Below are 24,567 nucleotides of genomic sequence, written 5' to 3' on the forward strand. Positions count from 1 at the left end.
CATAGCTGGTAATGTCTTTTCTGTTATATAAAGACATATAAATTCGAAAAAATATGGCTAGTCAGGTTATAAATCTATATATTTGCTTCAAGACGATATGTCCTATTTTGGAAAAAATAATCAGACGATTTAAATAAAAATCTCCAAGGAAAGTGTTTCTAGGCACACACAAATAATCAGCGGCAGATCATCCTGTTTATAATGCAAAAAAAAAAATAGTTCCATCATAATTTAAATTACTGTTGTCAAATGTTTTTTATGCAATTTCCCACCTTGAATATTCCTTGAATTATTATGTTTCTGGCAGAACTAATATTTTACATATACATTTTGCGAGATAGTGAGAAAAACAAATCTTTTAAAGAAGATTGTCGAAAGCATATTTTTCTGCTAAATATCATAAGTCGGAAAGAATTTTCATGTTCCTGACTTTGTACAAACCTTGCTTTATGCTGATAATGGTGGATTAAAACTAGAAAGAAAAGAGAGAAAATAACCAGAATAATAATTTTTTATTTGTGAAAATAACGTATTCTTTTATTCATTAAAAATTAAAAAACAAAAAGATTGAACTGAATTAAATGGAAAAACCAAAAGCTCAAAAACATTAAACGTATGGATAACAACTGTCATGTTCCTGACTTGATACATGCATTTTCCAATGTAGCAAACCTGGTTTTATAGCTAGCTAAACCTCTCAATTGTATGACAGTCGCAAAATAATCCGAAATCATAGACAATCAAACGTGTATTAGTTTGAAATTAATCAAATACAGTTATAACTTATCCCCTCAATACCAAATACTATATAAAGAAACTTGTATAACAAATGTATAAGTGTGTGATAATCAAGTATTAAACATAATCTATCTTCGCAATACCAAATCCTTTATTCAAGAACTAATTAAATTCTGTGATAATTAAGAATTAAACATAATCTATCTCCGCAATACCAAATCCTTTATTCAAGAACTAATTAAATTCTGTGATAATTAAGAATTAAACAGAATCTATCACTGCAAATTCAAATAAGATATCAAGAAACTTATCTAATCGTGTGATAATTTTAAATACTGGTTCTCTGTAACAATTTAAACTTTTACATAGGGAGTGTGTCACACATGGTCATGGATTTTCTTCAAACTTCAAACATTAACAAGTCTTGATGAAACAAACAAAAAATGCAAAATTTGGGTTGCTAAACACATCGGTTGCCATAGCAACCGATGACCGGTTTTTCCTCTTCTGGATATCTATTTATTTAAGCGCAAAAAGGCTATTTCAAACATAATTTTTCATAATAAATGATTAAGAGAAGGACTATTTTTTATGATTTTATCAAATATATGCATTGTATTAATGTAATTTAATAACTAATATGTTCATATTAATTTTCAATCATAGTCAAATACACCCCCTTTTTATGTGGTTTGCATTAGGTAAACAATACCCTTTTAAGGTCATATCTGAATGCTCAGAATATTTTTTCATAAATTCATAAATAATATAGTCTTATCTTACCAATGATGTGAAAAAGTCATTGGGAGGAGGTATGTCTCATTTTTTGTTACCATGGATAAAAAAGGCCTAGTTTTCAATTTTTCAGAGAAAACATAATTGAAAAATTTTGAAAACCTATTTCTCGTATCAAACATAAACTAAAAGAACTAGCCAAGGACTTTGTTTTTGTCCCGGCCGATAAAGCTGCTAATAATATTATTATTGTTTGACGTAAATTTTACATTGAGGTTCTGAAAAAGGAAATCAGCAATTCACCAACATTCCAACTGACTCCATTTTCAGAAAACGAAATCTGTAACAAACATAAACTTTTAGCCACCGCTTTACAAGCAGAGCCAAACACAAGAAAGTCCCAACTATATAATGGCTTCCGAAGCTACACAAAACCCCTTACAAATATAGATTTATTTCGTCTTCAAGCCATTGCTCAACTACTAAATTGTCTATTCTTCTTACCAGCACACTTGGTACAATTAAAAACCTGATAATAAATTGTTCAAATAAGACCTTCGAAAATAGTGTAATAAATTACTTTTGGAGTGTCAAGAACTCGTTGGAAGTACTTGATAAATTGCATGCTTATATTGGTGATTTTGAATCTGTTCACAGTTTTGATTTTTCTACCCTGTATACCACATTGCCTCACATTCTCATTAAGAAAAAATTCACACACCTAATTAAATGGGCATTCAAAATATCAGAATGTGAATATATATGTTCAAACTCTTTAAGTCATTTTTAGTAGCAATAAACACAAAAAAAACTATGTTAATTGGACATGCTTTGCTACTATATATGCCCTTGAATTTTTACTAGATAACATTTTTGTTCGCTTTGGGGATTCTGTATATCGTCAGATTATCGGAATTCCAATGGGGACGAACTGTGCACAACTTATTGCGGACCTGTTTTTGTATTGTTATGAGTTACAATTTATGACAAAAATAAGCAAAGACCCATCGAAACTACATCTGAAAAACAAATTTAATAATACTTTTAGATATTTGGATGATATTTTGGCTCTCAATAATGAGGACTTCAGTATGTAGATTAATGAAATTTATCCTGTTGAACTTACTTGAAATAAAGCTAATACTAACAATGACCACTGCTCTTTTCTCGATCTTGATATCTATATCACTAATGGAAAGCTGAATACTAAAATTTATGATAAAAGGGATGATTTTTCATTTCCTATCGTTAATTATCCGTTTTTAGATGGTGACGTTCCCTTGTCACCATCTTACGGTGTTTATATATCTCAACTTGTACGATTCGCTCGTGTATGTAACAATGTTTTAGATTTTAACGAGAGAAATTTATGTATTACTGAAAAATTATTACACCAGGGTTTTCGATATCACAAACTAATCAACACATTTACTAAATTTTATCATCGGTATAAAGACATCATTCGTAAATATAGCGCAACATGCAGACTTCTAATACGTTCAGGTATTTCACATCCAATTTTTTATGGAAATATTTTTTTATAAAGCACAAAGGTGTCAGTATTCACCTCAGAAACTTACAAAACCTTTGAATAGACTTATTAAGAAGGGATATAATTACGATACTGTTGTCAAGTCATTAAAGATTGCATATTTTGGCGTTAATATTAGAGTCGCTGATAAGGTCTTTGCATCGGAACTAAACACATTTATTCTAAAAACAGTTGTTGGCATAACACGGGTTATGTTCTTCTCATATATGTTAATATGATGGTATGATACTAAAGCCCTAACGGGAAGGATTGTGCCTGATGTTCATATGATGAAATCATAATCTTTCAGTCAGTTTAATTGAAGTCTGGAGCTGGCATGTCAGTTAACTGCTAGTAGTCTGTTGTTATTTATGTATTATTGTCATTTTGTTTATTTTCTTTGGTTACATCTTCTGACATCAGACTCGGACTTCTCTTGAACTGAATTTTAATGTGCGTATTGTTATGCGTTTACTTTTCTACATTGGTTAGAGGTATAGGGGGAGGGTTGAGATCTCACAAACATGATTAACTCCGCCGCATTTTTGCGCCTGTCCAAAGCCAGGAGCCTCTGGCCTTTGTTAGTCTTGTATTATTTTAATTTTAGTTTCTTGTGTACAATTTGGAAATTAGTATGGCGTTCATTATCACTGGACTAGTATATATTTGTTTAAGGGCCAGCTGAAGGACGCCTCCGGGTGCGGGAATTTCTCGCTACATTGAAGACCTGTTGGTGACCCTCTGCTGTTGTTTTTTATTTGGTCGGGTTGTTGTCTCTTTGACACATTCCCCATTTCCATTCTCAATTTTATTTAAAACCTTATTCTGCAGTTAAAAAAATAAATAAATATAAAATTTGTAGAAATTATTGTAATGATCAAAATTTTAAACCTATTCATATATAATGGTATTATAGTTTTAACTTTGTTGCTATGGAGACAATTTTATGATGATACACAAGTTTAAAACAATTTTGAAAAAGTTTCAGTTAGTTTCTCAAATTTGCACAAAAGTAGGAAAAACACTGATTAAGTTTCAGTGTATATATAAATAATTTTGCTAGTAAAGCATATTGATAATGGTGTAACCACTTGAAGGAAACAAATACAATTTCTCTAATCTGAATAAAAGTGCTGATTATAAAGAAATTTCAGTCTGTTTTCATGATGATGAAAAATATACAAGAAAAACTTAAAAGAACAAATAAAATCATTTAATAAAATTATATATTCAATTGTGCAATATTTGTCATTGAATGTATTGCCATGGGAACAAACTGTCCATTTGCAAAAATACTGATACATGTGATAAGTGCTAAATTTTACAAATTCGTTTACTGAACTTCGATACATTTAGCAATGAATGTATACAACTTTGCTTACATTATGCAGGTATTTAGGAAATATTAATAATATTCCAGGCATTATTAGTGATAGTGTTGCCATAGAAACAACAAATTGTAATATGCATAAACTCAGAAAATGCTTTAAAATAGACTAAATCTTCATACAAAAACTCTCTTCTGTAAGTTTTCAATTCAATGCAGTGTCATAGTTTTTACAAGTCATTCCATCAACTGTTATTCAAATGCTGTAATGTAGATTAAAGATCAAAGTGCCACTTGGTGTTGACAGTTTGGAATTATAGCTACTAGCTTCTATCTTTTTATAAATAATATTTAGAAGAAAATATTCAATATAGGTGGAGGTCGGAGTGGAACGGGGTGGAAGGGGCTGGGGGTAAGATTTTGTAGAAAAGAAATGATCGATTAGTTGTGGTTTGCTTTATGTCCAGTGTCAAACATAGTCTATTGACCAAAAATTAATTAAGGTCAATAATTTGATACAATTCAACACAATGAAATATAGAACCAAAAGAGTCAGAAATGTCAATAGGTCAACTAGGGAGCCATTAAAATAATTAACACAATGGTTATCTAGCAAACAAAGGGCGTAACAAGCAAGGGCGGCTACTGTCTGCCGTCGACCCGATGGTCCCTGCTATACATCTGACAAATTTCTTGTTTGACATTCTGTCCGGGGAGAAATTTTCGAGATATTCAAAAATGTTCTGTTTCCCGACGAGGACCCGCGGAACATCGAAATCTGTCAGCGGGTGACGGCGGTTCTTACAACGAGCAACAGGGGGAAAATATACCATCTACACAATTTTCATATAAGGGGTCCTACTGACTGCCTTAAGAGATGGCCTGCTACATTCATGCTTTAGTGATTCCATATGTAATCAACCGAATGTTTCCAATGGAAGGAGGGGGCGGGTCCTCAGGGCTCTATGCTTCCGCCTATATTAACATTAGAAATAGGAATTGGATTATTGAATTTTGAGAAAATAACAATTATCTTAATGGATTTTTAACAGAAAATAAAAAATTATGACGATTAAAACAATTATAAACATGTACATATACTTTAATTTTTCGCTAAAAGCCTATTACAGAAAGATGTTTCTCAAAATAAGTATATTGTCTTCCTTTTAACATTTTTTTTTTAGATTTTTCTTTGAAACAAGAGTCAATGTTTATGACATAATATACATGTGACTTTTTGTCTGTGACTTTCTGTCCTACATTCTGACCATTATCATGACCAGGGAAAATGACTTTATACCTATTTATATATGCATTAGGCTTTGCATCAGATTTATGGAAAAAAATAGATTGAACTAATAACTTTATTTATCATATACTTAGCATTGATATGATAGCTTTTGCATATGTGTAATGAGCGGAAGTACATAAGCCATAATTTCCCACCCGGGTTGATAACACATATCAGGGGCGTCTCGTTCAAAATCCCATACCAGTGCTTCTCGTGCAAGTTACTTCCGGTGTTTCCGGTATCGATTGTTTTCTTTTCCATTGTGACGTCAGATATTTTTTTATGACGACGTCAAAATTTATGGGAACTTTTGTGGGGACAGTTAAGTACTTGCTAACAAATGCCATTGACAATTAAGAATGATTTTATAGCACAACAAACATGGAGTAATAATGATCATAAAAATTTCCAATGCTTCAAAATGCCTCTATAGGAAATGTTACCATACATATATATGGAGGCAGTGATACTGTTGTTGGACAATTGTAGTATATTTTATTCATGATTTAACTTCTTTATAAAGTTTTTGAATGTTTTAGTTATTGCATTTGTTTATTTGCCTTACATGAAACTATTGCCTCGGGCTGCTATGGGGGTCTCGGGATGATACCCAGGCTGATATGGAAAAGGTCATTTATTAATCTCTATGTCTCGGGTTGATACGGATGCGATATTGAAAAAGCCATATGATATTCTCTATTTATAGCATGTATTTTAAAATCGACTGAATAGCAGTTTTATCTATATGTCGTAATTAAACCATATGTTTTTAGATTAAAGATATTTTTTATTCATTTTAAAATCAGACGAGAAAAAAAAAACAATTATTCGAAAAATTTCAAATAAAAACAATTTCTCATATGTGCCTCATCAACTCTAAACATCAATCCCTACCAATGTACAAACGATTGTGTATTATTTATCCTATAAATGCACTTGACTTTAAATAATCATCAACATTTGTCCGGCAAAACACTAGACCACTCCCTCTATTCTTTAATTTTCTTATACCATTTTCCTCTGATCTTTATTTTGCCCGTTATACACTATTCTCATTTTTTATTTTTTTTATTTATTTTCCTGTATCTATATCTCCTTTATTCGGAGCAACCCACCCTAAATATACATATGATATATACGGTCTATAGGTGATCTCTTGTGCCGTGATACACATGTTTGCTTAACACAGGATGTCCTTGTTTATATTTATTTATTGAATGCTTCTCTTTGTAACTTCATTGGGGTGTAAAAGCGTTGACCGAAGTACATTTTGTATGAAGCGCGGAAGCGCTTCATTCTAAAAAATTCCGCACGGTCAACGCTTTTACAACCCTATGAAGTTACAAAAAGAAGCATTCAATACTTATAAATACATTGTTTAGCTAGGATCATGAAAACACGATTTCTACCAAGTTTTTATTTACCTCTGCACTATATTGTGGGACCTCGTGTCATCATGAATGGTAGATTTTATTGTGTAATGAAATTGATTAAGGAATAAGGCAATATTGCAGTGTAGCCAATCAGAATAACGTATTATAATGAAACATACATCTAATTCTATTATATTAACATTGTAAATGTCCTCCTAATGATACATCTAATAGTTGCCACTGGATACTAAACAGCTAACTATAAATTCATCCGTTATATTCTCAGTTTTGTTATAATGTGAAAATCAAACAACATGATCATACAATAATTATTGCAGATTTTCATTAGGGAAATAATGGGAAATAATTGTAAACAAAACCACTCAGTCACATCCCTACGGCAAAAATTAAAGTCTAGCCTTTTCACATTAAAATACGTTATTTCCATCTATTTCAATCTATTCTTAATAATTTTAAACAATTTTAAATCAAACGGTTATTTTTCTTATTTGCCATAAATAAAAAACCAATTATTTTCATTTCTTATTTTAAACAGATCGATTGTTTTTCAATGGTCGGTGCCTGTCAGCATTTATAAAACCGTGTTTGCCAGAAAGAAAGCTACATAGTAGTTATCAAAAGGTACCAGGATTATAATTTAGTACGCCAGACGCGCGTTTCGTCTACATAAGGCTCATCAGTGACGCTAAAATCGAAATATTTATAAAGCCAACAGGAACATAACAATGTCTGAGAAATACTTCGAGGCTCTACATGTATTTTCTAATTTCTGTTGTAATGTGGTGTAATGAAAAGTGGTAATTCCTGAATACTGATTTGAACCCAATAAGCATCTGGGGTTAATAACAAATCTATGGTAGTGTCTTTTTCTTTACTCGCAAAGTATTCACTTCAATCATGTTTTATTTATGAAAATTGCTCATTGCTGGCGAATGTTAAACATTGATATGTAGGTTTTCAATTGTTTAGTTGTTAGGTTACTGTCTGATCTCGCAAACCTGACATTTTATGGTCATTATTGTTTGCATCTAATTGCACCAATGCATTAAAAAGATTTATTAACCAACTTACTACAATATGTATAGAATTGCCCATGCTTTATAAAAGGAAAATTTCAACATCTGGTCATTATGAACGGAAAAATTGCTACAGCCAGTCATTACGAAATCTCAGTCATGCATTACGAAATATCAGTCATGCATTACGAAATCACACCCGTGCATTACGAAATCACAGTCATGCATTATGAACAGATGAAACGGGACATCGATTAAATCAAAATGTCGTTTATTTCTTTAAATAAGTGTGACATTTTATTATTTTTTTTTAAACTTAATATCATAAAAACAAGTTTAAATGATGTTCATTCACATTGTTTTGTAACGACTTGAAACGGAAATATTTCACAGCCTTTTTCGAGTACGATTTTCGATTATTATCACTGTTTCATTTCCGTTGTTCAATCCTCCTCAGATTGCAGACTAAAGAATAGTTAAACTGTCTGATTTATTCTTCCCAGCTACTTTTTATTTGCTAGATGAAATGAATTTTAATGGCATAAAATTAAGTACTTGGATGAGAAATCAGAAATTACATCTGACAGTCACAATTTTGACCAAAATTCCATGCGAAATTGAATGCGAAAAGACAAGTAGAAGTTCAGCTATGAAAAAAATTTCCTGTATCTTCTTCACGGTAAGTTTCCTACTCTTTGTTTAATCGAAGAATTAAAACAATTTAATAAAAATGTTATGAAACAGGCTTTTCTGTATTGGTCCTGTTGTAGTTTGTGGATAGCTGTATAATATTTTGGATCCGAGACTCGAAGACTGTTCTTGAATGAAGATGCCTTTTATAGTTGGTTAATAAAAGTATCAATATATGGACTTTTTCATATTGGCCCTGTAACATGCCCTTGATATTAATAATGGCCTCGGACAGTTGTAATGGCCCTCGGCGTTGCCTCAGGGCCATTACAACCATCCTTGGCCATTATTAACACCTCGGGCATGTTACAGGGCCAATATGAAAAAGTCCATACATTAATACTATAATAAACGCGACACCGTACGGGAGTCGTTATTTTACATAAACTATTAGTATTTTTTTTTTCTTTAACCAAAACGAAATACGAAACCACTTCTCGCAATTCGCTTTGGAGTTATTGTGCTTGTCTTTGGGCAAAATATAGCCTTGTTTCAAAAACAAAACGTATAAGAGTAATATATAAAACTGAACTAGAGTGAAGAGTTGGGAAGTAGGAATTCCAAATTTTAATTGAATGTTCTAAATCTTAGTGTACATGTATTTCTGATATATGATTGTACAGACTCAAAAATGTCTTTGTTTTGCTGAAATGAAAGGTTACCGTCACCAGCCAATAAAAGCAAAATGGATATAGTAGATCTTTCTAATTTTGAAAACAATATTTCTCTTGCTTCGTTGATAAAAGGGCACTTAAAAATAGTGAATACTATCCTCAACAGAATGACCACAGCTGCTTGCAGAATTGGGTTTAATATTGATGAGGTTTACATCTGCATTTGAATAACTGCACCATATTTCTCAACTGCACTGGTATTAAACTGACAACCGTAACTGGAATTACGACTATCCCAATATGGCGACGGCAGATATAGGTAAAGTCTTAACAGCCATTTTTCTAAAATTTAGCATGTTTTTGTCAACACTTACAAAACTGCAAGGTTTTTCTATACCATTACATCATATTTGAATCGTAACGGTGCACTGGAATTGTCTAAGCACTTTGAAAATTGCCGTTGGAAAATACTGCCAAGATCTGTTACAGAATAAGGTTGTCAAAGTTGAGAAAACGCTTGGTACTTTTATATACTTTGTGGAAAGATAGAAAAACACTATAATTTTCGTCAGAACTCAAAGATTCTTCGATATGTCCCATTGTCCTCTGAATATTTTTAAAGATGTATAATTAAAAATTTGTATACCAAACATTTAAAATTTCACTTGGCGTTTATAAATAGCATTGAAAGAACAACAGCTCAAAAACGATAATCATTGATAAAATTAATGTAAATGAGCCACTTTTTCTCAGGTTGAGATGGAATATGTTCGTTATTTGATTTAACGAGTTTAACAATCGAAATCCCGGAAATTTCGTCTTATGACAAGCACGAAAAATGGCGAAACTGAACTTCCAACAGCGGACAATGATTTCTAATTATACAATGTTCTTTCAATGGATGTTTTAAATGCAATGTAGAACTTATCAATTAAGACATTTCTTATCCCTTTTGAAATATATATATATATATATATAAAGTCACATGCACGAAGAACTTTGTCTGACGTATGAAAATTGAAAAGAAAAAAGGCATGACAGGAGATAAGAGAAAAAAGGCAGTATGGCCATCTTTCCAAAAAAGAAAAGTCATGATGAACTTATGAAAAACAAGTCAGGATACATTAACAACTAATAAAGGCAGGACAGAATAGAGTGTAAAATAAAAAAAAAACCAGGACTACATTTACATTGACATTACATTGAAAGAAAAATCCAAAACAACATTTTTCATCCTGGCCACAACTCCCCCACCCCTACCCTGTAAAAATTTAATGGTATCTCCCTAGTGTTGATTTCGACAACGATCTTTAATTGTAACCGCAGAGAAATAGTCAATTGTAAGTCGGTGTGACTCTATCCACCACCAACACATAACCACAAGCTGAGTGAGGAGACTGTCTTGCTATTAGACCTCTAGAACTATTTGTGACCTTGTCGTCTTATTTTTAAAATTACGTCATTGATGATCTGATCACTACAACGTTTTAACAAAATATTCGTTCCCGTGAAAACTAAGATTTGTTTAACTTTCAAATTTCATCGTGGTCTTTTCTCAGGATATAGCGGCTATCTTTATGTTGACTTTACAACTAATTTCCTAATGCATGTAAGGCGAGACTTTGGTTAGCTTGATTGCTTAGTTTGTATCATTTACAATTGTAATTTGGATAATTTCCAATCAAATTTAAATATAATATATACAGATTAAAATATGCCTCTATATTGTTTGAAGATGTCAATGTTATTTACAAAGCTTGAATTCATGTTAACTTTATACAAACAGAGCAAGCAAGCCTACCAAAGTTTTACTCTACAAGCATTAGGAAATTAGCTGTAAAGTCGACAAGATAACAGGTTAATGTATTCAAGTGAATTTAAGATTTGTTGCAATTCTAAAGTACAATGGTTAAATCAATCTTAACTTTGATGTGCCACATGGGCATCCCTATAAAATAAGACAGTCCATGCGTGACCCATGGCATTAGATATTATGCATGTCAGTGGATATTTTTCTTCGTAAAACTAGCACTAATAACCTATATTATTTACGAAATGTCTGAAATGTTTTGTAAAGTGAAACTAAACTCTTGAACAGACCATTCATGAACGTCGTTTGTGTGAATTCTGGATTTACACGTATGAAAATCGGGATTTGAGGAAAACAAATTTGGCAAACACTGTTGAGGAACACAAATAAAAAAATTATTCTGTATCATAAATTTAATTTGTTAATATTTGCAACTTTTAAAACCAGCTGATAATTTTTTATTCATCATGTTGAATAACCTAACAAATGGGGATACATGTAAACACGACTTCATTATTTATGTATGTGCCTGTCCCAAGTCAGGAGCCTGTATATTCAGTGGTTGTCGTTTGTTTATGTGTTACATATTTGTTTTTCGTTCATTTTTTTTACATAAATAAGGCCGTTAGTTTTCTCGTTTGAATTGTTTTACATTGTCTTACCTGGGCCTTTTATAGCTGACTATGCGGTATGGGCTTTGCTTATTGTTGAAGGCCGTACGGTGACCTATAGTTGTTAATATCTGTGTCATTTTTGGTCTTTTGTGGATAGTTGTCTCATTGGCAATCATACCACATCTTCTTTTTTATATTCCCAAATTTAATCTAAAATTCAACTACAATGTACTTTACCCAACACTTTTAATATTGAAACAATACAAGATATAAATATTTTTTTTTATCAAATTCGAATACTGGGAGCTATCTGAGGTCTGTTCATAGGATCTCATTTTTAATATAGGCGCGGCAATCCATCACTTTAATCCAATCAACTGTCCTTAATAATAAAGATTGACGTGCAATTGTGTCTGTGTCAAGTTAGATAAATATATTCATATTTCTGGACGTACATATGTCAGGGTTTACTAGGCTATTTCATTCGATAGTAGTATATGAAAAAAAAAGGATTTTCTGATATTCTATCTTTAACGGAAAAAATGGCATTAAATCGTAGAGGCAGTCCCACTTTATGTGAAGAATAGAACATATTGAGCTTTTTTGGATTTTCTTTGTCCACTAGCAAATATCTGCCTGTACCACTGATTATATATATAACTTCCGGACTAGCAAACACAGGCAACCCAGTTACTAATCTTCCTGCTTCCAACTGAACGACATGTTCCAGATTGTTGGAATCTTGTTTACGGTACAGTCATTCCATAACTCACGTGCATATTACATAATTGATCTTATAAGTGTATGCGAATAAGATAATTCCTAGTCAATACATATTTCAATTTTTTTAGAAATTTAATCTTGTGCTTGCACACTTTAAAACGTTTTCTATATTGTATAGAATTTACCATTGGAATCAAAAGTAATACTTAAATGTTTATGACAGGAGACAATTCTACCGGTGTGTAGAAATACCGCAAAGGACTTCTTAGTGCACTAAGAAGAAAGCTTTTGCACTAAGGACATTAAAACGATGTTTTGAGACCCAAAGAACATGGATATAAGAGGATATGAGTATATAACTCATATTTATAAAGTTTGGTATCAAAAGATATTGTAATTTTGAAGTAAAATGCTTTTTAATCGGCGCGTGCCACTCGGCAATCATCATGTTCAATAAACCTTATCCAATAAACAATTGTCTTGCCACCCACCAATCATCATGTTCAATCAACCTTATCCAATAAAAAATTGTCTTTTGATCGTTACTAATTGATTAATTAATGGTTGTTGTTGAATGCGCCTAACGGTTTAGCATGGTATAATTTCAAGTTGATGAAAGAAAAATTAAAAATTGAATTTTGTGTTTACTTTGCCTTTGTAAAATTTTTTTTTTAAGCAAACTGAATATGTAAGCTTCTTTTTTTGTAAAGAGGCCAATTTTGAGATACAAATTGAGAAAAAAAATGCTCCTGAGCTTTCATTTCCTATACCTACTTTCATTATACCTTGAAAGACATATGAAAGTATGTGGCGTCCGTAGGGTTCTTCAAAACCCGATTACAAAAGTATTATAGAAATTTTAAAACTTCAAGCGGTAAATACTATTTTATGTTTTAAAAAGAGAAAATAAATCATAAGTGTCTTCTATGAACGATAAATTTATAATACTGAATAAAAAAATTTTCATCTTTATTTTAACAATTGAAGATGAATACCATTTTCATTTTTAATGTAATGTTAGAAATATAATGCACAATGTGGGAGAACTTAAAAATTTAGTTAACTTAATCACATGACTCTAGAGCCCGTTCTGCCATGATTATTAATTTAAGAGACGCTAAAGAACTGGACAACTGTGGAAATAAATGATTCTAAGATTTAGAAATAAATGAAAGTGGTGTATGAATATATGAATATATACAACAAAAATAAGCGAAAGGAGATGTGGTATGGTTTTCCACAAAAGTTAAAATGAAGTAGATGGAAATGAATAAGTCATATTTACACTCTTAAAATATGTTTAGGGCCTAAACATCAAGCTATACATATTTTTACTTGTAATGCATTTGTAAATAAGTCCTTATCCTCAATATGTTTCTCTCCTAAACACGTGAAGGAAAGTGTTTAAATTTAAACATGTTTAACCCTATATGTATTTAACCTGAAAACATGTTAAAGATAAACATGTTTTTGTGCTGCCTCTTATCAACAGAAATGATACATTCTCAGTAAATCACATCAGAAATTAGATTAGACTAAAACCTCATTAAAACTGAATATATTTGTTTTTGTAGAACATGAGTTTAGTCTCCCTTAAAACATAATAAATCATCATATAGAGACCAAGGCAGCAAAGATAGTCAAAATAATCTGTTTGCATTTGCCAGTATTCTATCCTTTTAAAATCCTTGCTGTGAGGTTTGGTTGACATCAGAAAAATGAATGAAATATTGGCCACTGGACCTTAAGCAACCAAATATCATCCTCACCTTTCCGGGAAGAGTTCACAATCATTTGTCTTTTTAAAATTAAAAGGATAAAAAAAAAAAGTGAGTTGAAAATACGCCATTACATTAGAAGTAAAAAAAAATATAACAGACAGAAATACAGAATAAACACGGCAGGTACAAACAAACGGAAAAAAAACCAGAACAATTTGAAATACCATATACATGTTTACGGTGGCAGAATGCGGCCATGAAAGAAAAAAAAAATTATGTTCTTCCCTCAAGATACCATGTCGTTCGCTCAAGATGCTATGTCGTTCCCACAAGATAGTTATCTCGTTTCCACAAGATAGTTATCTCGTTTCCACAAGATAGTTATCTCGTTCCCACAAGATAGTTATCTCGTTCCCTCAAGATGCTATGTCGTTCCCTCAAGATACTATGTCGTTCCCACAAGATAGTTATCTCGTTCCCTCAAGATACTATGTCGTTCCCACAAGATAGTTATCTCGTTCCCTCAAGATACTATGTCGTTACCTCAAGATGATATGTCGTTACCTCAAGATAACATGTCGTTGCCTCAATATATTACGTTGTCCCCTCAAGATACTATGTCGTTCCCTCAAGATGTTATGTTGTTCCCTCAAGATGCTATATCGTTCCCTCAAGATACTATGTAAAAAATATATTAATATAATTGTATTGCTATGTTGAGGGAACGAGATAACTATCTTGAGGGAACAACATAGCATCTTGAGGGAACGACATATCATCTTGAGGGAAAGACATATTATCTTGAGGGAACGACATAATATCTTAAGGGAACGAGATAACTATCTTGAGGGAACAACATAACATCTTGAGGGAACAACATAGTATCTTGAGGGAACGAGATAACTATCTTGAGGGAACGAGATAACTATATTGAGGGAACGACATAGTATCTTGAGGGATCGACATAGTATCTTGAGGGAACGAGATAACTATCTTGGGGGAACGACATAGCATCTTGAGGGAACGACATAGTATCTTGAGGGAACAACATATTTTGTTTTCTTTCATGGCCGCATTCTGCCACCGTACATGTTTAATCAGTATACAAGCGGATTATAAACGGGTCAAGGTTGGGCGAACATGAACTTCTACCGATTACACAGGTGACAATCAACTGATTGAGACAAGTGTCGAGAAAACCTTAAATAACTCTCTGAATGTTTAAGCATAAATTAACTGTTTCAGTGTTAAATTTAATATAATTAATTAAATAATTAGAATTCATACATAATTATTTATTTCAATGTCATTTTAATTTTGATTTGTATTATTTGTATTATTGAAAAAGGGACATAATTTGATATTGAATTAAAAGTAAAAACGATATTAAATAATAAGCACTTAATAAATTGTATCATCAGAGTTTATTTTATTTGATAGTTTCATAATGGGTTTCTTTTAAATATACACCTGTCTCGGAAACATAATTTCACAGTGTTACATGTATATTAGGCTTGAATTATTCGATGGTCAGGTAAATCACAACCTGTTAAAAAGAGTTTTATTTGACACCTGGTACACAAAAAGTCATTACACTACAGCTGGTGTCTACACTCTTTCCGAAAATACTATTTACAAAATATAAAATTAATTGATGTGTAGAAAAAAAAAATTTGTTTGTTTATTTATCGTTAATCATGAGCGACTTTGTCTTATACTCATAATTTGTATAGATCATTAAAAAATTGATTACTTTTTGTGTTCATTATTACTTGGGCTTGTATTTAGTTGTTTTTTTTATGATTGTCGGTAAATTGGTTTCTAAGTGTGTTTTTTTCTTCAAAATTTACATTATGAGCTTGTGTTGAGTTCTTTTTTATGATTGTCGGTAAATTTATGGTTTCTCCTTTTCACGGGAGAGATCCGTTTGCGCCAAAAATGCGTCCTTTTGCGCCACAACTTTTTTTCTCAAATGTATTTAGGACTTATCATTTAATAGAAAAAGGCAATATAAGTCTTACTTTTGACCTCGAATATAAAGAGATTAAACCATATTTGAAGTGTAAGGAACTGCTAAATATACGATAAGAACTCACAGCAGCAGGTATTGCTGCCTTTTCATGTAACAATTTTTGTAAGAAGAAACATTTTACTATGTTATACAATGTACTTCTGTTAACTTGGCAAGTTGACTTCAAAGCATACACTACTTTTAATGCCATATTGATATCTAAATGTTTCGAAATGTACATGTTTCCCTTCATCCTTTTTTTTAACTTTTGGACTAGTTTTAAAAAATCTCCTTTTAGTTTTGAAACAGACATGTACATGTTGGTAAATAGTTTTACAACTATTTGACTTGATTTGTAAGTTAAAACCTTTTTCTTTTACTTTATACAAACTGCACGAAAATGTGTCTACCTTTGTTGTTGATCAGGCTGATTTAATTGATGGTTTCCTAACGTCCAGTGGAAAATATTTCATATTTTTATATATTGATGTGCGAGTGTATGACATTTCTTTTCTATACAGTATATGCAATATAATATTTATCTCTCCACAAGAAACCAAACGACACAGACATTAACAACTTTAGGTAACCATAAGGCTCTTAGCAATGAGTAAAATTCATACTGCACTGTCAACTATACAAGGTCTATTTATGAAAAAGGTTTAAAAATTCAAACAAGAAAACTAACGACCCGATTTATGTACAAAAAAAATCCAAATATGATATACAGCAACAAACCACAAGTGAATTACAGGCTTCTTACTTTGGAAAGACACAAACATATCATAAAGGCATGATAATAGATTTCACAATTATCACAGGCCGTACAATTTTATGTTCTTGGTTGTTGTTTTTTTATGTTTTTTTCCCCCCACGTAAGTAAGCATATCTATAAAACCTATAAACCAATTATTTGGTGTGGCTTTTGGATAAACCAAATTACATCTGTAAAAAACACCGACATACATCCCAGTATTCTGAAATGAAAAGGACCAGTCAGACTGAGAATCAGAACATGTATTTATGTATACCATATATCTAGACTATCACTACATATGATTCCATCCTTTAAATTTTTCAATAATTAAACCAAGATATAAGAGAACAAAACTCATTCCAGGTATAAATAATATTTTTATTATCAAACATTCACTTATAATGTTACTGTCAATGATAACTGAGCGCTTTATGCTAATTTCCCTGCAACTGATCTGGTACAGTTCAAATATATGGAAATTTCGGTATCTGTACAGCTAAGGATATATGTACATGTATCATTGATGCTAACTTGTAATAAATTGCATAAAAGAGGGACGAAAGATACCAAGGGGACAGTCAAACTAATAAATCTAAAACAAACTGACAACGCCATGGCTAAAAAAGAAAAAGACAACAGAAAAACAATAGTACACATGACACAACATAGAAAACTAAAGAATAAACAACACGAACCTAAACATAAAGTCTGAAAGGGAGAAAGGCACGGTTCTTCGTGTTCATTGTGTGTCTCATTCACTGCAAATATCTCAATTTCTTGTGTAATCAGTTGCTCTGTGCCTTCCAGTGGTGCAAGAAAAAAATCAGCATGACAATCAAATTCAAGTGTACATATTTGTTCATTCTCAAATGGCTGTTCTTTTGCTGCATAAGTGTGGTCTGAGTGTTTATCTAACAAGAGTTCCCTTTGTCTTCTGATGTAATAGCAATTTCCTCAGAATGTACAAACTCGACCAGAGATGTGTCATAGTTGGATGATCCTTTTCATTTTCAGTGTGGATTGAAACTGCAACAGATATCTCCTCCATAATGGTACCAACAGCTGTCCATGGTCGAGGATTACCTTTCTTTTTAACTCCTTTTGTTAACTTACTACATCTTTCCCTCTTTTGGCATTCTAAATTAAAAAAAAAATATTTTAGAGTTGAAAAGAAATTTAAATTTGTAGAGCCTCTATTCTATTTGTCTTACTTTTAAACTTTACTTCCTACATGTATGTCATACAACATTCTGCAGGTTTGTATTATGCTAAATCTATTTCAAATTTCATTTTGTCATGTATAGACCTTTCAAGCCTGCTATTAGGTACAAATATTTGATATATTTGTCAATTGTTAAACATCGTACAGTGAACATACAATGTCAGCTGCTGACATCAACTTTATTTAGTCTCTGCTTCTATCTCATGAGGGTCTGGAAGCAGGCCGGCGGACCAGCCATTTAAAAAAAGGAGGGTGGTCCCAACCCATGATAAAAGGGGGGTTCCAACCACATGTCCCCATTCAAATTCATTGTTTGTCCAAAAAAAAAGGGGGCTGGATCCGCCAACGGGAAGGTGTTTACAAAAGGTAAACGGACAGAAAGTCACAGGACATAAAGTCACAAATTCGGTAGGACAAAAAGTCACAAATAATCTGTTGACAATTGTTTGTATATTTAAGAGAAATATTTTTAAGGTAGTATGACCCGACAATTGTTCGTTCAAAGTTCACATTTAGGATTTTGTATATTTCTTTAATCTATGCTTTTTATTATTATTCCGAGTCCTTATTGTGTTTTAATAATTTATTAGTTTATTGTATTTTACGCTATTCAAAAGTTACTTGTATTTTACACTTAACTATAATCCTTTCATTTAGATTAATTATCAAAGATTTACATCCGTCTTTAAGATAAAAGGTTTTGTAATAAAGAATATAGATAATTTGACACTAAGTGATAACTGCCGAAAGCCATTCTTGACAAATTTATACGAAGCATGTTTTTAATCCGTAATCCCCGCTTTCGGCAAAACGCGAATTGAGATTATTTAATAAAAAGATATTTGATTGGTTTATTTTCCGTATGTCAATCAGTCTTTTAAATTTGTATTTTATATTTGTTTGTATGTTGTTATTCAGTTATGTTTTGATATTTGAAATATATGGATGTGAAATAAATATGTAAACTTTCCAGCGACTTGGACTTTATCTCAACTACCGCTTGTTTCCCCCAGAAACTAATTAACATGACAGAGGTGACCAACAACCTGGTCATAAGTGGTGGAATAGTACCCGTGATCTCAGAAGTGTACCTCAAAAGCCAAGCGAGTGAGAAAATGTACTTTTAAAATTAACAAAATTTCGTTATATATAAGTGCTAGTTACAAAATTTTATCGAGGAAATGAAACGACGAAAAAGGAGAAAAATGGCCGACCTGGATTTATGACAATGTAGCTCTGTTTATTTACTGTGTATTCCCCTTATATCAGATGATTGGCTTACAAATGAATCTAAACCATGAGGCATATTAACTGCATAGAGAACATTGACAATTTAAGAGCACTAATAAAACAGGATTTACGAGAACTCGGCATAAAACTTCCAAAGGGAAAAAAGTTGAAAAAGCAGTCCCAATACACAAAACAACACGCTCAGCAGGAAAATGCTGAAAGTAATGGAGTATTTGAAAATTTACTTGCACAGGTTGCATGTGTCCACATACCAAACTGTGGATATGTGCCAAGATTTTTGGTAGATGCTGCAGAGATAATTAAAAAGAATATTGACCAAGAGGGTTTATTTAGAAAGTCTGGAGCTGTTAGCAGGATAAAGGAACTGAAAGAAAAGATAGAAAAGGGAGAAGATTTGGGTAGTGCTAATATTGTAGATGTGACAGTCCTTATAAAACAGTTCTTCAAAAGCTTGCCAGAACCTCTATTTACTAGCACCTACCATGATGCTTTTATACGGTGTATACAGCTACCCAACAAGGATGATGCTTACAGGGCTTTGTTATTGCTATGTCTTTTACTTCCTGGAGAACACATCAGTACAATACGATATATGATGAGCTTGCTCAAACTTATTTCAGAACACTCTGACAAAAATAAAATGGATGCTACAAATTTATCTGTTGTGTTAGCTCCAAACTTTCTCTATTTGAATAGTAAAAGTGAAAAGATGAACTCTGTGGAGGAGAAACTTCTTCAGTTTCAGACCTCTGTTGTTGAAGTGCTAATTCGTAATGCTGAAGAGATTGGTTTTATATCAGACAGTTTATATGAGCGTACCTTGCTAATGACTGAAGTATTTGGGACAGACGATGAGTTAGATGCTAGCTGTGAAGGTTTAGAGGAATCTCGAGATTGTAAAAAGAAAGAGAAGAAAAGAAAAAGAACTGGATAGCTGTTGACACAACCAAGACAGACGCAGTTAAGACATTTCCTGTCCCCCAAAATACAACAGATGTCAGAGCATTTTTAGGACTGGCAAATTACTACAGGAAGTTCGTAAAAGGTTTTTCTGAAATTGCTAACCCGTTACACAGACAGCTAGTGAAAGGAGCTAAATTTATTTGGGACAAGAGCTGCCAACAGTCATTCGAAGAGATAAAGAAACTTTTGATCTCATCTCCAATACTTGCGTTTCCAGACTTTTCAAAAGATTTCATACTCTACACGGACGCTTCACAGATCGCTATTGGTTACATTCTTGGACAAAAAGATCATAAAGGCAGAGAACAAGTCATTGCTTATGGTGGACGATCATTAAGAGGAGCCGAAAAGAACTATTGTATCAGAGATCTTGAATATTTAGCTTTGGTTGAAGGAGTTAAACAATATCATGTTTATTTGGCTAGCCGAAAATTCACAATATATACAGATCATGAAGCACTTCTACACACTCAGAAGCTCACGAAGGAGAAAATCACAGGCCGACTTGCAAGATGGGCCATGTTCCTACAGAGCTATGATTATGAAATAATCTACAAAAAGGGAACGGCTAATGGTAACGCTGATGCATTAAGTAGAAGACCATATGATACCGAAATAGCTACTATTACAACAGCTACAGTCGAATCGTCAACACAGACAGAATCCAGTTTCATCGAGCTAGACCCATATGCGTCCATTTGCGAAATAACCTCAAGTCCAAAAGAAAAAGTAGTCAATGATCAACGGACAGATGAAAATTTCAAAGATGTCATTAAATATATATTGGATAAAGAACTACCCGACAAGACCAGACAAGCTAGAAAAACGGTTATTGAATCACAAGATTATATTATAGACGAAGATGTATTATTTCATTTATACTACCCGAAAGGAAAAGGTCACAGAGCGGATAGGATAGTTAAACGATTGGCAGTACCATTAACCCTAAGAGACGATATCCTGAAGTCATACCATGACAGCTTACTCGGTGGACACAATGGCATTGAACGTACTTACCATACAATACGATATAAATACTATTGGCCTGGTATGTACAATGACATTCAACAGTACGTACAGACGTGTATACAGTGTCAAAAAGCTAAACCTGACGCCCATAAGCGCCCGACACCACTACAACCACTTCCTGTGCTGGACGTATTTAGAAGAGTACACATGGACATCTTAGGACCATTTAGAAAAAGTTCCGGCGACTACACACACGTTCTACTAATAGTCGATTCATTTACAAAATTTATGGAAATACTTCCTATGAAAAATACAAGCGCAAAAGATGTAGCTGACCTATTTTATAACCAGTGGATATGCCGTTATTCAGCGCCTGATGCGATCCTGACAGACAAAGGACAAAACTTTATGTCGAATATATTGAAAGAGGTTTGCAACATCTTCGAAATCGAAAAGATAAATACCAGTAGCTACAGACCCCAAACAAACAGTACATGCGAACGGAATAACAAGACAATAGCTGAAAAACTTCGCACATGCATTGATGCCAACCAGTTAAATTGGTCAGACAAATTACCAAGTATTGCTCATGCTATGAACACGTCAGTATGCACTGAATCGACACAGTACACTCCGTATTTCCTCGTATTTGGAAGAGAATGCAGAACGCCTATTGACACAGTTTTAACAGAACCCTCCAAAGTCGGACCAGTCGCTAAGCAGTATATAGACAAGTTACATAAACACTTAGTTTTAGCTAGAGCAATAGCGCGAGAAAATGCACTCGAAGCACAAAAGAAGTACAAAGCACAGCACGATAAAAGAGCAAGAGAAATTTCTTACAACATTCGTGATAAAGTATGGCTAGATACTAAGAAAACGGAAGTTGGGTTATCCCGAAAACTTTGTAATAAATGGCAAGGCCCGTATTACATAACCGAAGTTAAGGGTAAAAGCACGTATAGACTCCGGCGCTGTTCTGACGATGTACCAATTAAAGGACTTATCAACGTCAACAGACTAAAGAAGTTTTACGACCCACAAGACAGGCCTACAAACAATGTAGATGTTCCAACTGACGACGAAATGTCAGACGATGATGACAATGAAGAAGAAATTGCTGAGGATGACGATGAAATTGTTCGAACGGATACACAGCCAGACTCCAATGAACCTACACAAAACGATACTCAGGTACAACGGAACACAAATGATGTCCGAAATAACGATGATTCAGATCTGTATCTAGTAGAACGGATAGTAAAAGCAAAACGTATAAACAATAAAATGCATTATTACATAAAATGGTTAGGTTTCGGTAGCACAAGCAATTCATGGGAACCGGAAGAAAATATTCCTCCAGAATTAAGACACGAATTTAAAGTTCGTATGGATCAGAATAAACGTATAAAAGCACGTAAAACAAAGAAATAGAAATAACCCTCCCCCTTTTATTCTTCTGTAGACTTACACATTACAATTACACATCATTTTTCAAATTAGATAGCAAAACTAACATACAATGTACAAGCTCGGTTTATTTGGTACATTGCAATTGGATAAATATTTACATAATCAAATATTTCATTTTTGTACCCGCAAACAGTATTGTTAATAGTAAAACAACATTTAAATTTATATTGGGTTGTCATAGTATGTTTGTCGTAAATTTGGACCTTGTGTTTTTTTACACAAGTTAATGATCGTATTATCAGACAAACATCAGTGACAATTCATACATCAAGTAACTGCAATTTTTACAAAATTGGTGTTATTTTCATGTTCTAACAATGGTATAACGGGTACAGTCGTACCAAACTTTTGGCATTTCTTTCGACCCCTTTCGATCATGACTTGGACTCGTCACCCAATTCGTGTTCAAAGGAGTTTCAATATAGGAGTGACGATCCTATGCTGAAACGATCAAACCTTGAAAACTCTTTTTTTTAACTGCTTTTTGCATTTTAAGAAACCATTGTTAAACTGTATTTAATTTCAAAACATGCATTTTTTCAAACAACACCACGACAGAAGTTCATTTGCATATATTAAAGTATAAAAAGGAACTTCTTTATTCAGACAAAATAATGTCTTAAAATTTCCATCAGCACCAGTTTAGTTTTAAAATAAACAGCATTTGTACAATCAGAAAGAATTTTACACTAGAGTTTTATATATATTTCGTTATTATGTCCTATTTTCTATTTTTCTCACAACAGTTTGACACCCCCCCCCCCTATTTTTTTTACCAGCATTTTATATCCGTACCCAAGTTACCATAATATTTTTAGAGGAGAATTTTAAGATTTTATTTACTTGCAAATATATATGTTTAACTTTACAACCAGATGTATTGCGATATTTCATACAATGCCTTTTCAAGTACCGAATTGATCTACATTTTGCGTTTTTGTTTAAAATAGTTATCAGGTATAGGCGACATTTTGATAAATGGTTACATTCACATAGATGTATTGACTGTATTAGTACAAAGATGTGTACATAAATATCCATATAGTGCTACAGAACTGGTTCGGACAAATGTTCCGGAAAATTAAAAGATGTAGTAACAAAGTTCAGATTGAAGAGAATCTTCGTGATATTCTTAGTGTTCATTCCAGGCCGAAATAGAGATGGTGATGAAAACAGATTTATTCGACAAAACAATGACTTTTAATACAATGACAATGTTTATATATATATTACTGATTTATTTTATATTCCCATATAGATTCAAGTATCGAATTTATGAAAAAGAGAGACACAGTGTTCATTTGATATTTGCATGGTGGCAAATATTACAGACCGTTCGTTTTATACTTATTGATTAGTGATTTATTCGTGTTGGTATTTAGACACACTAAGATTTAATTACATGTACTTTTAAGATATTTTGAGACAGAAAATTTTAGACGACAAATGTTCGTGATAGCGCGCTTGTAAATAATGTAAATACAATTTTGCTCTATTTAATTTTTCCTGTATGCTTTTTGACATATTATTCGTTCATAATTTACACACGCTGATACGGGAGTATCAGATAAGGAGCGACGGGGTAATATGACCCGACAATTGTTCGTTCAAAGTTCACATTTAGGATTTTGTATATTTCTTTAATCTATGCTTTTTATTATTATTCCGAGTCCTTATTGTGTTTTAATAATTTATTAGTTTATTGTATTTTACGCTA

At 32.6% G+C, this 24,567-nt stretch overlaps 1 protein-coding gene across 1 annotated transcript; it reads left to right on the top strand.

Annotated features, from left to right (window-relative positions):
• Positions 1 to 19,398: 19,398 nt before the first annotated feature.
• Positions 19,399 to 20,379, top strand: LOC139492766 (inactive Rho GTPase-activating protein 11B-like). The gene has a single exon (XM_071280915.1). It carries the CDS (start codon positions 19,492 to 19,494, stop codon positions 20,377 to 20,379), a length of 888 nt encoding a protein of 295 aa, XP_071137016.1. The 5' UTR covers positions 19,399 to 19,491.
• The last annotated feature ends 4,188 nt before the right edge of the window (positions 20,380 to 24,567 follow it).

Source organism: Mytilus edulis, chromosome 10, assembly GCF_963676685.1.
Source record: "Mytilus edulis chromosome 10, xbMytEdul2.2, whole genome shotgun sequence".
Taxonomy (NCBI): domain Eukaryota; kingdom Metazoa; phylum Mollusca; class Bivalvia; order Mytilida; family Mytilidae; genus Mytilus; species Mytilus edulis.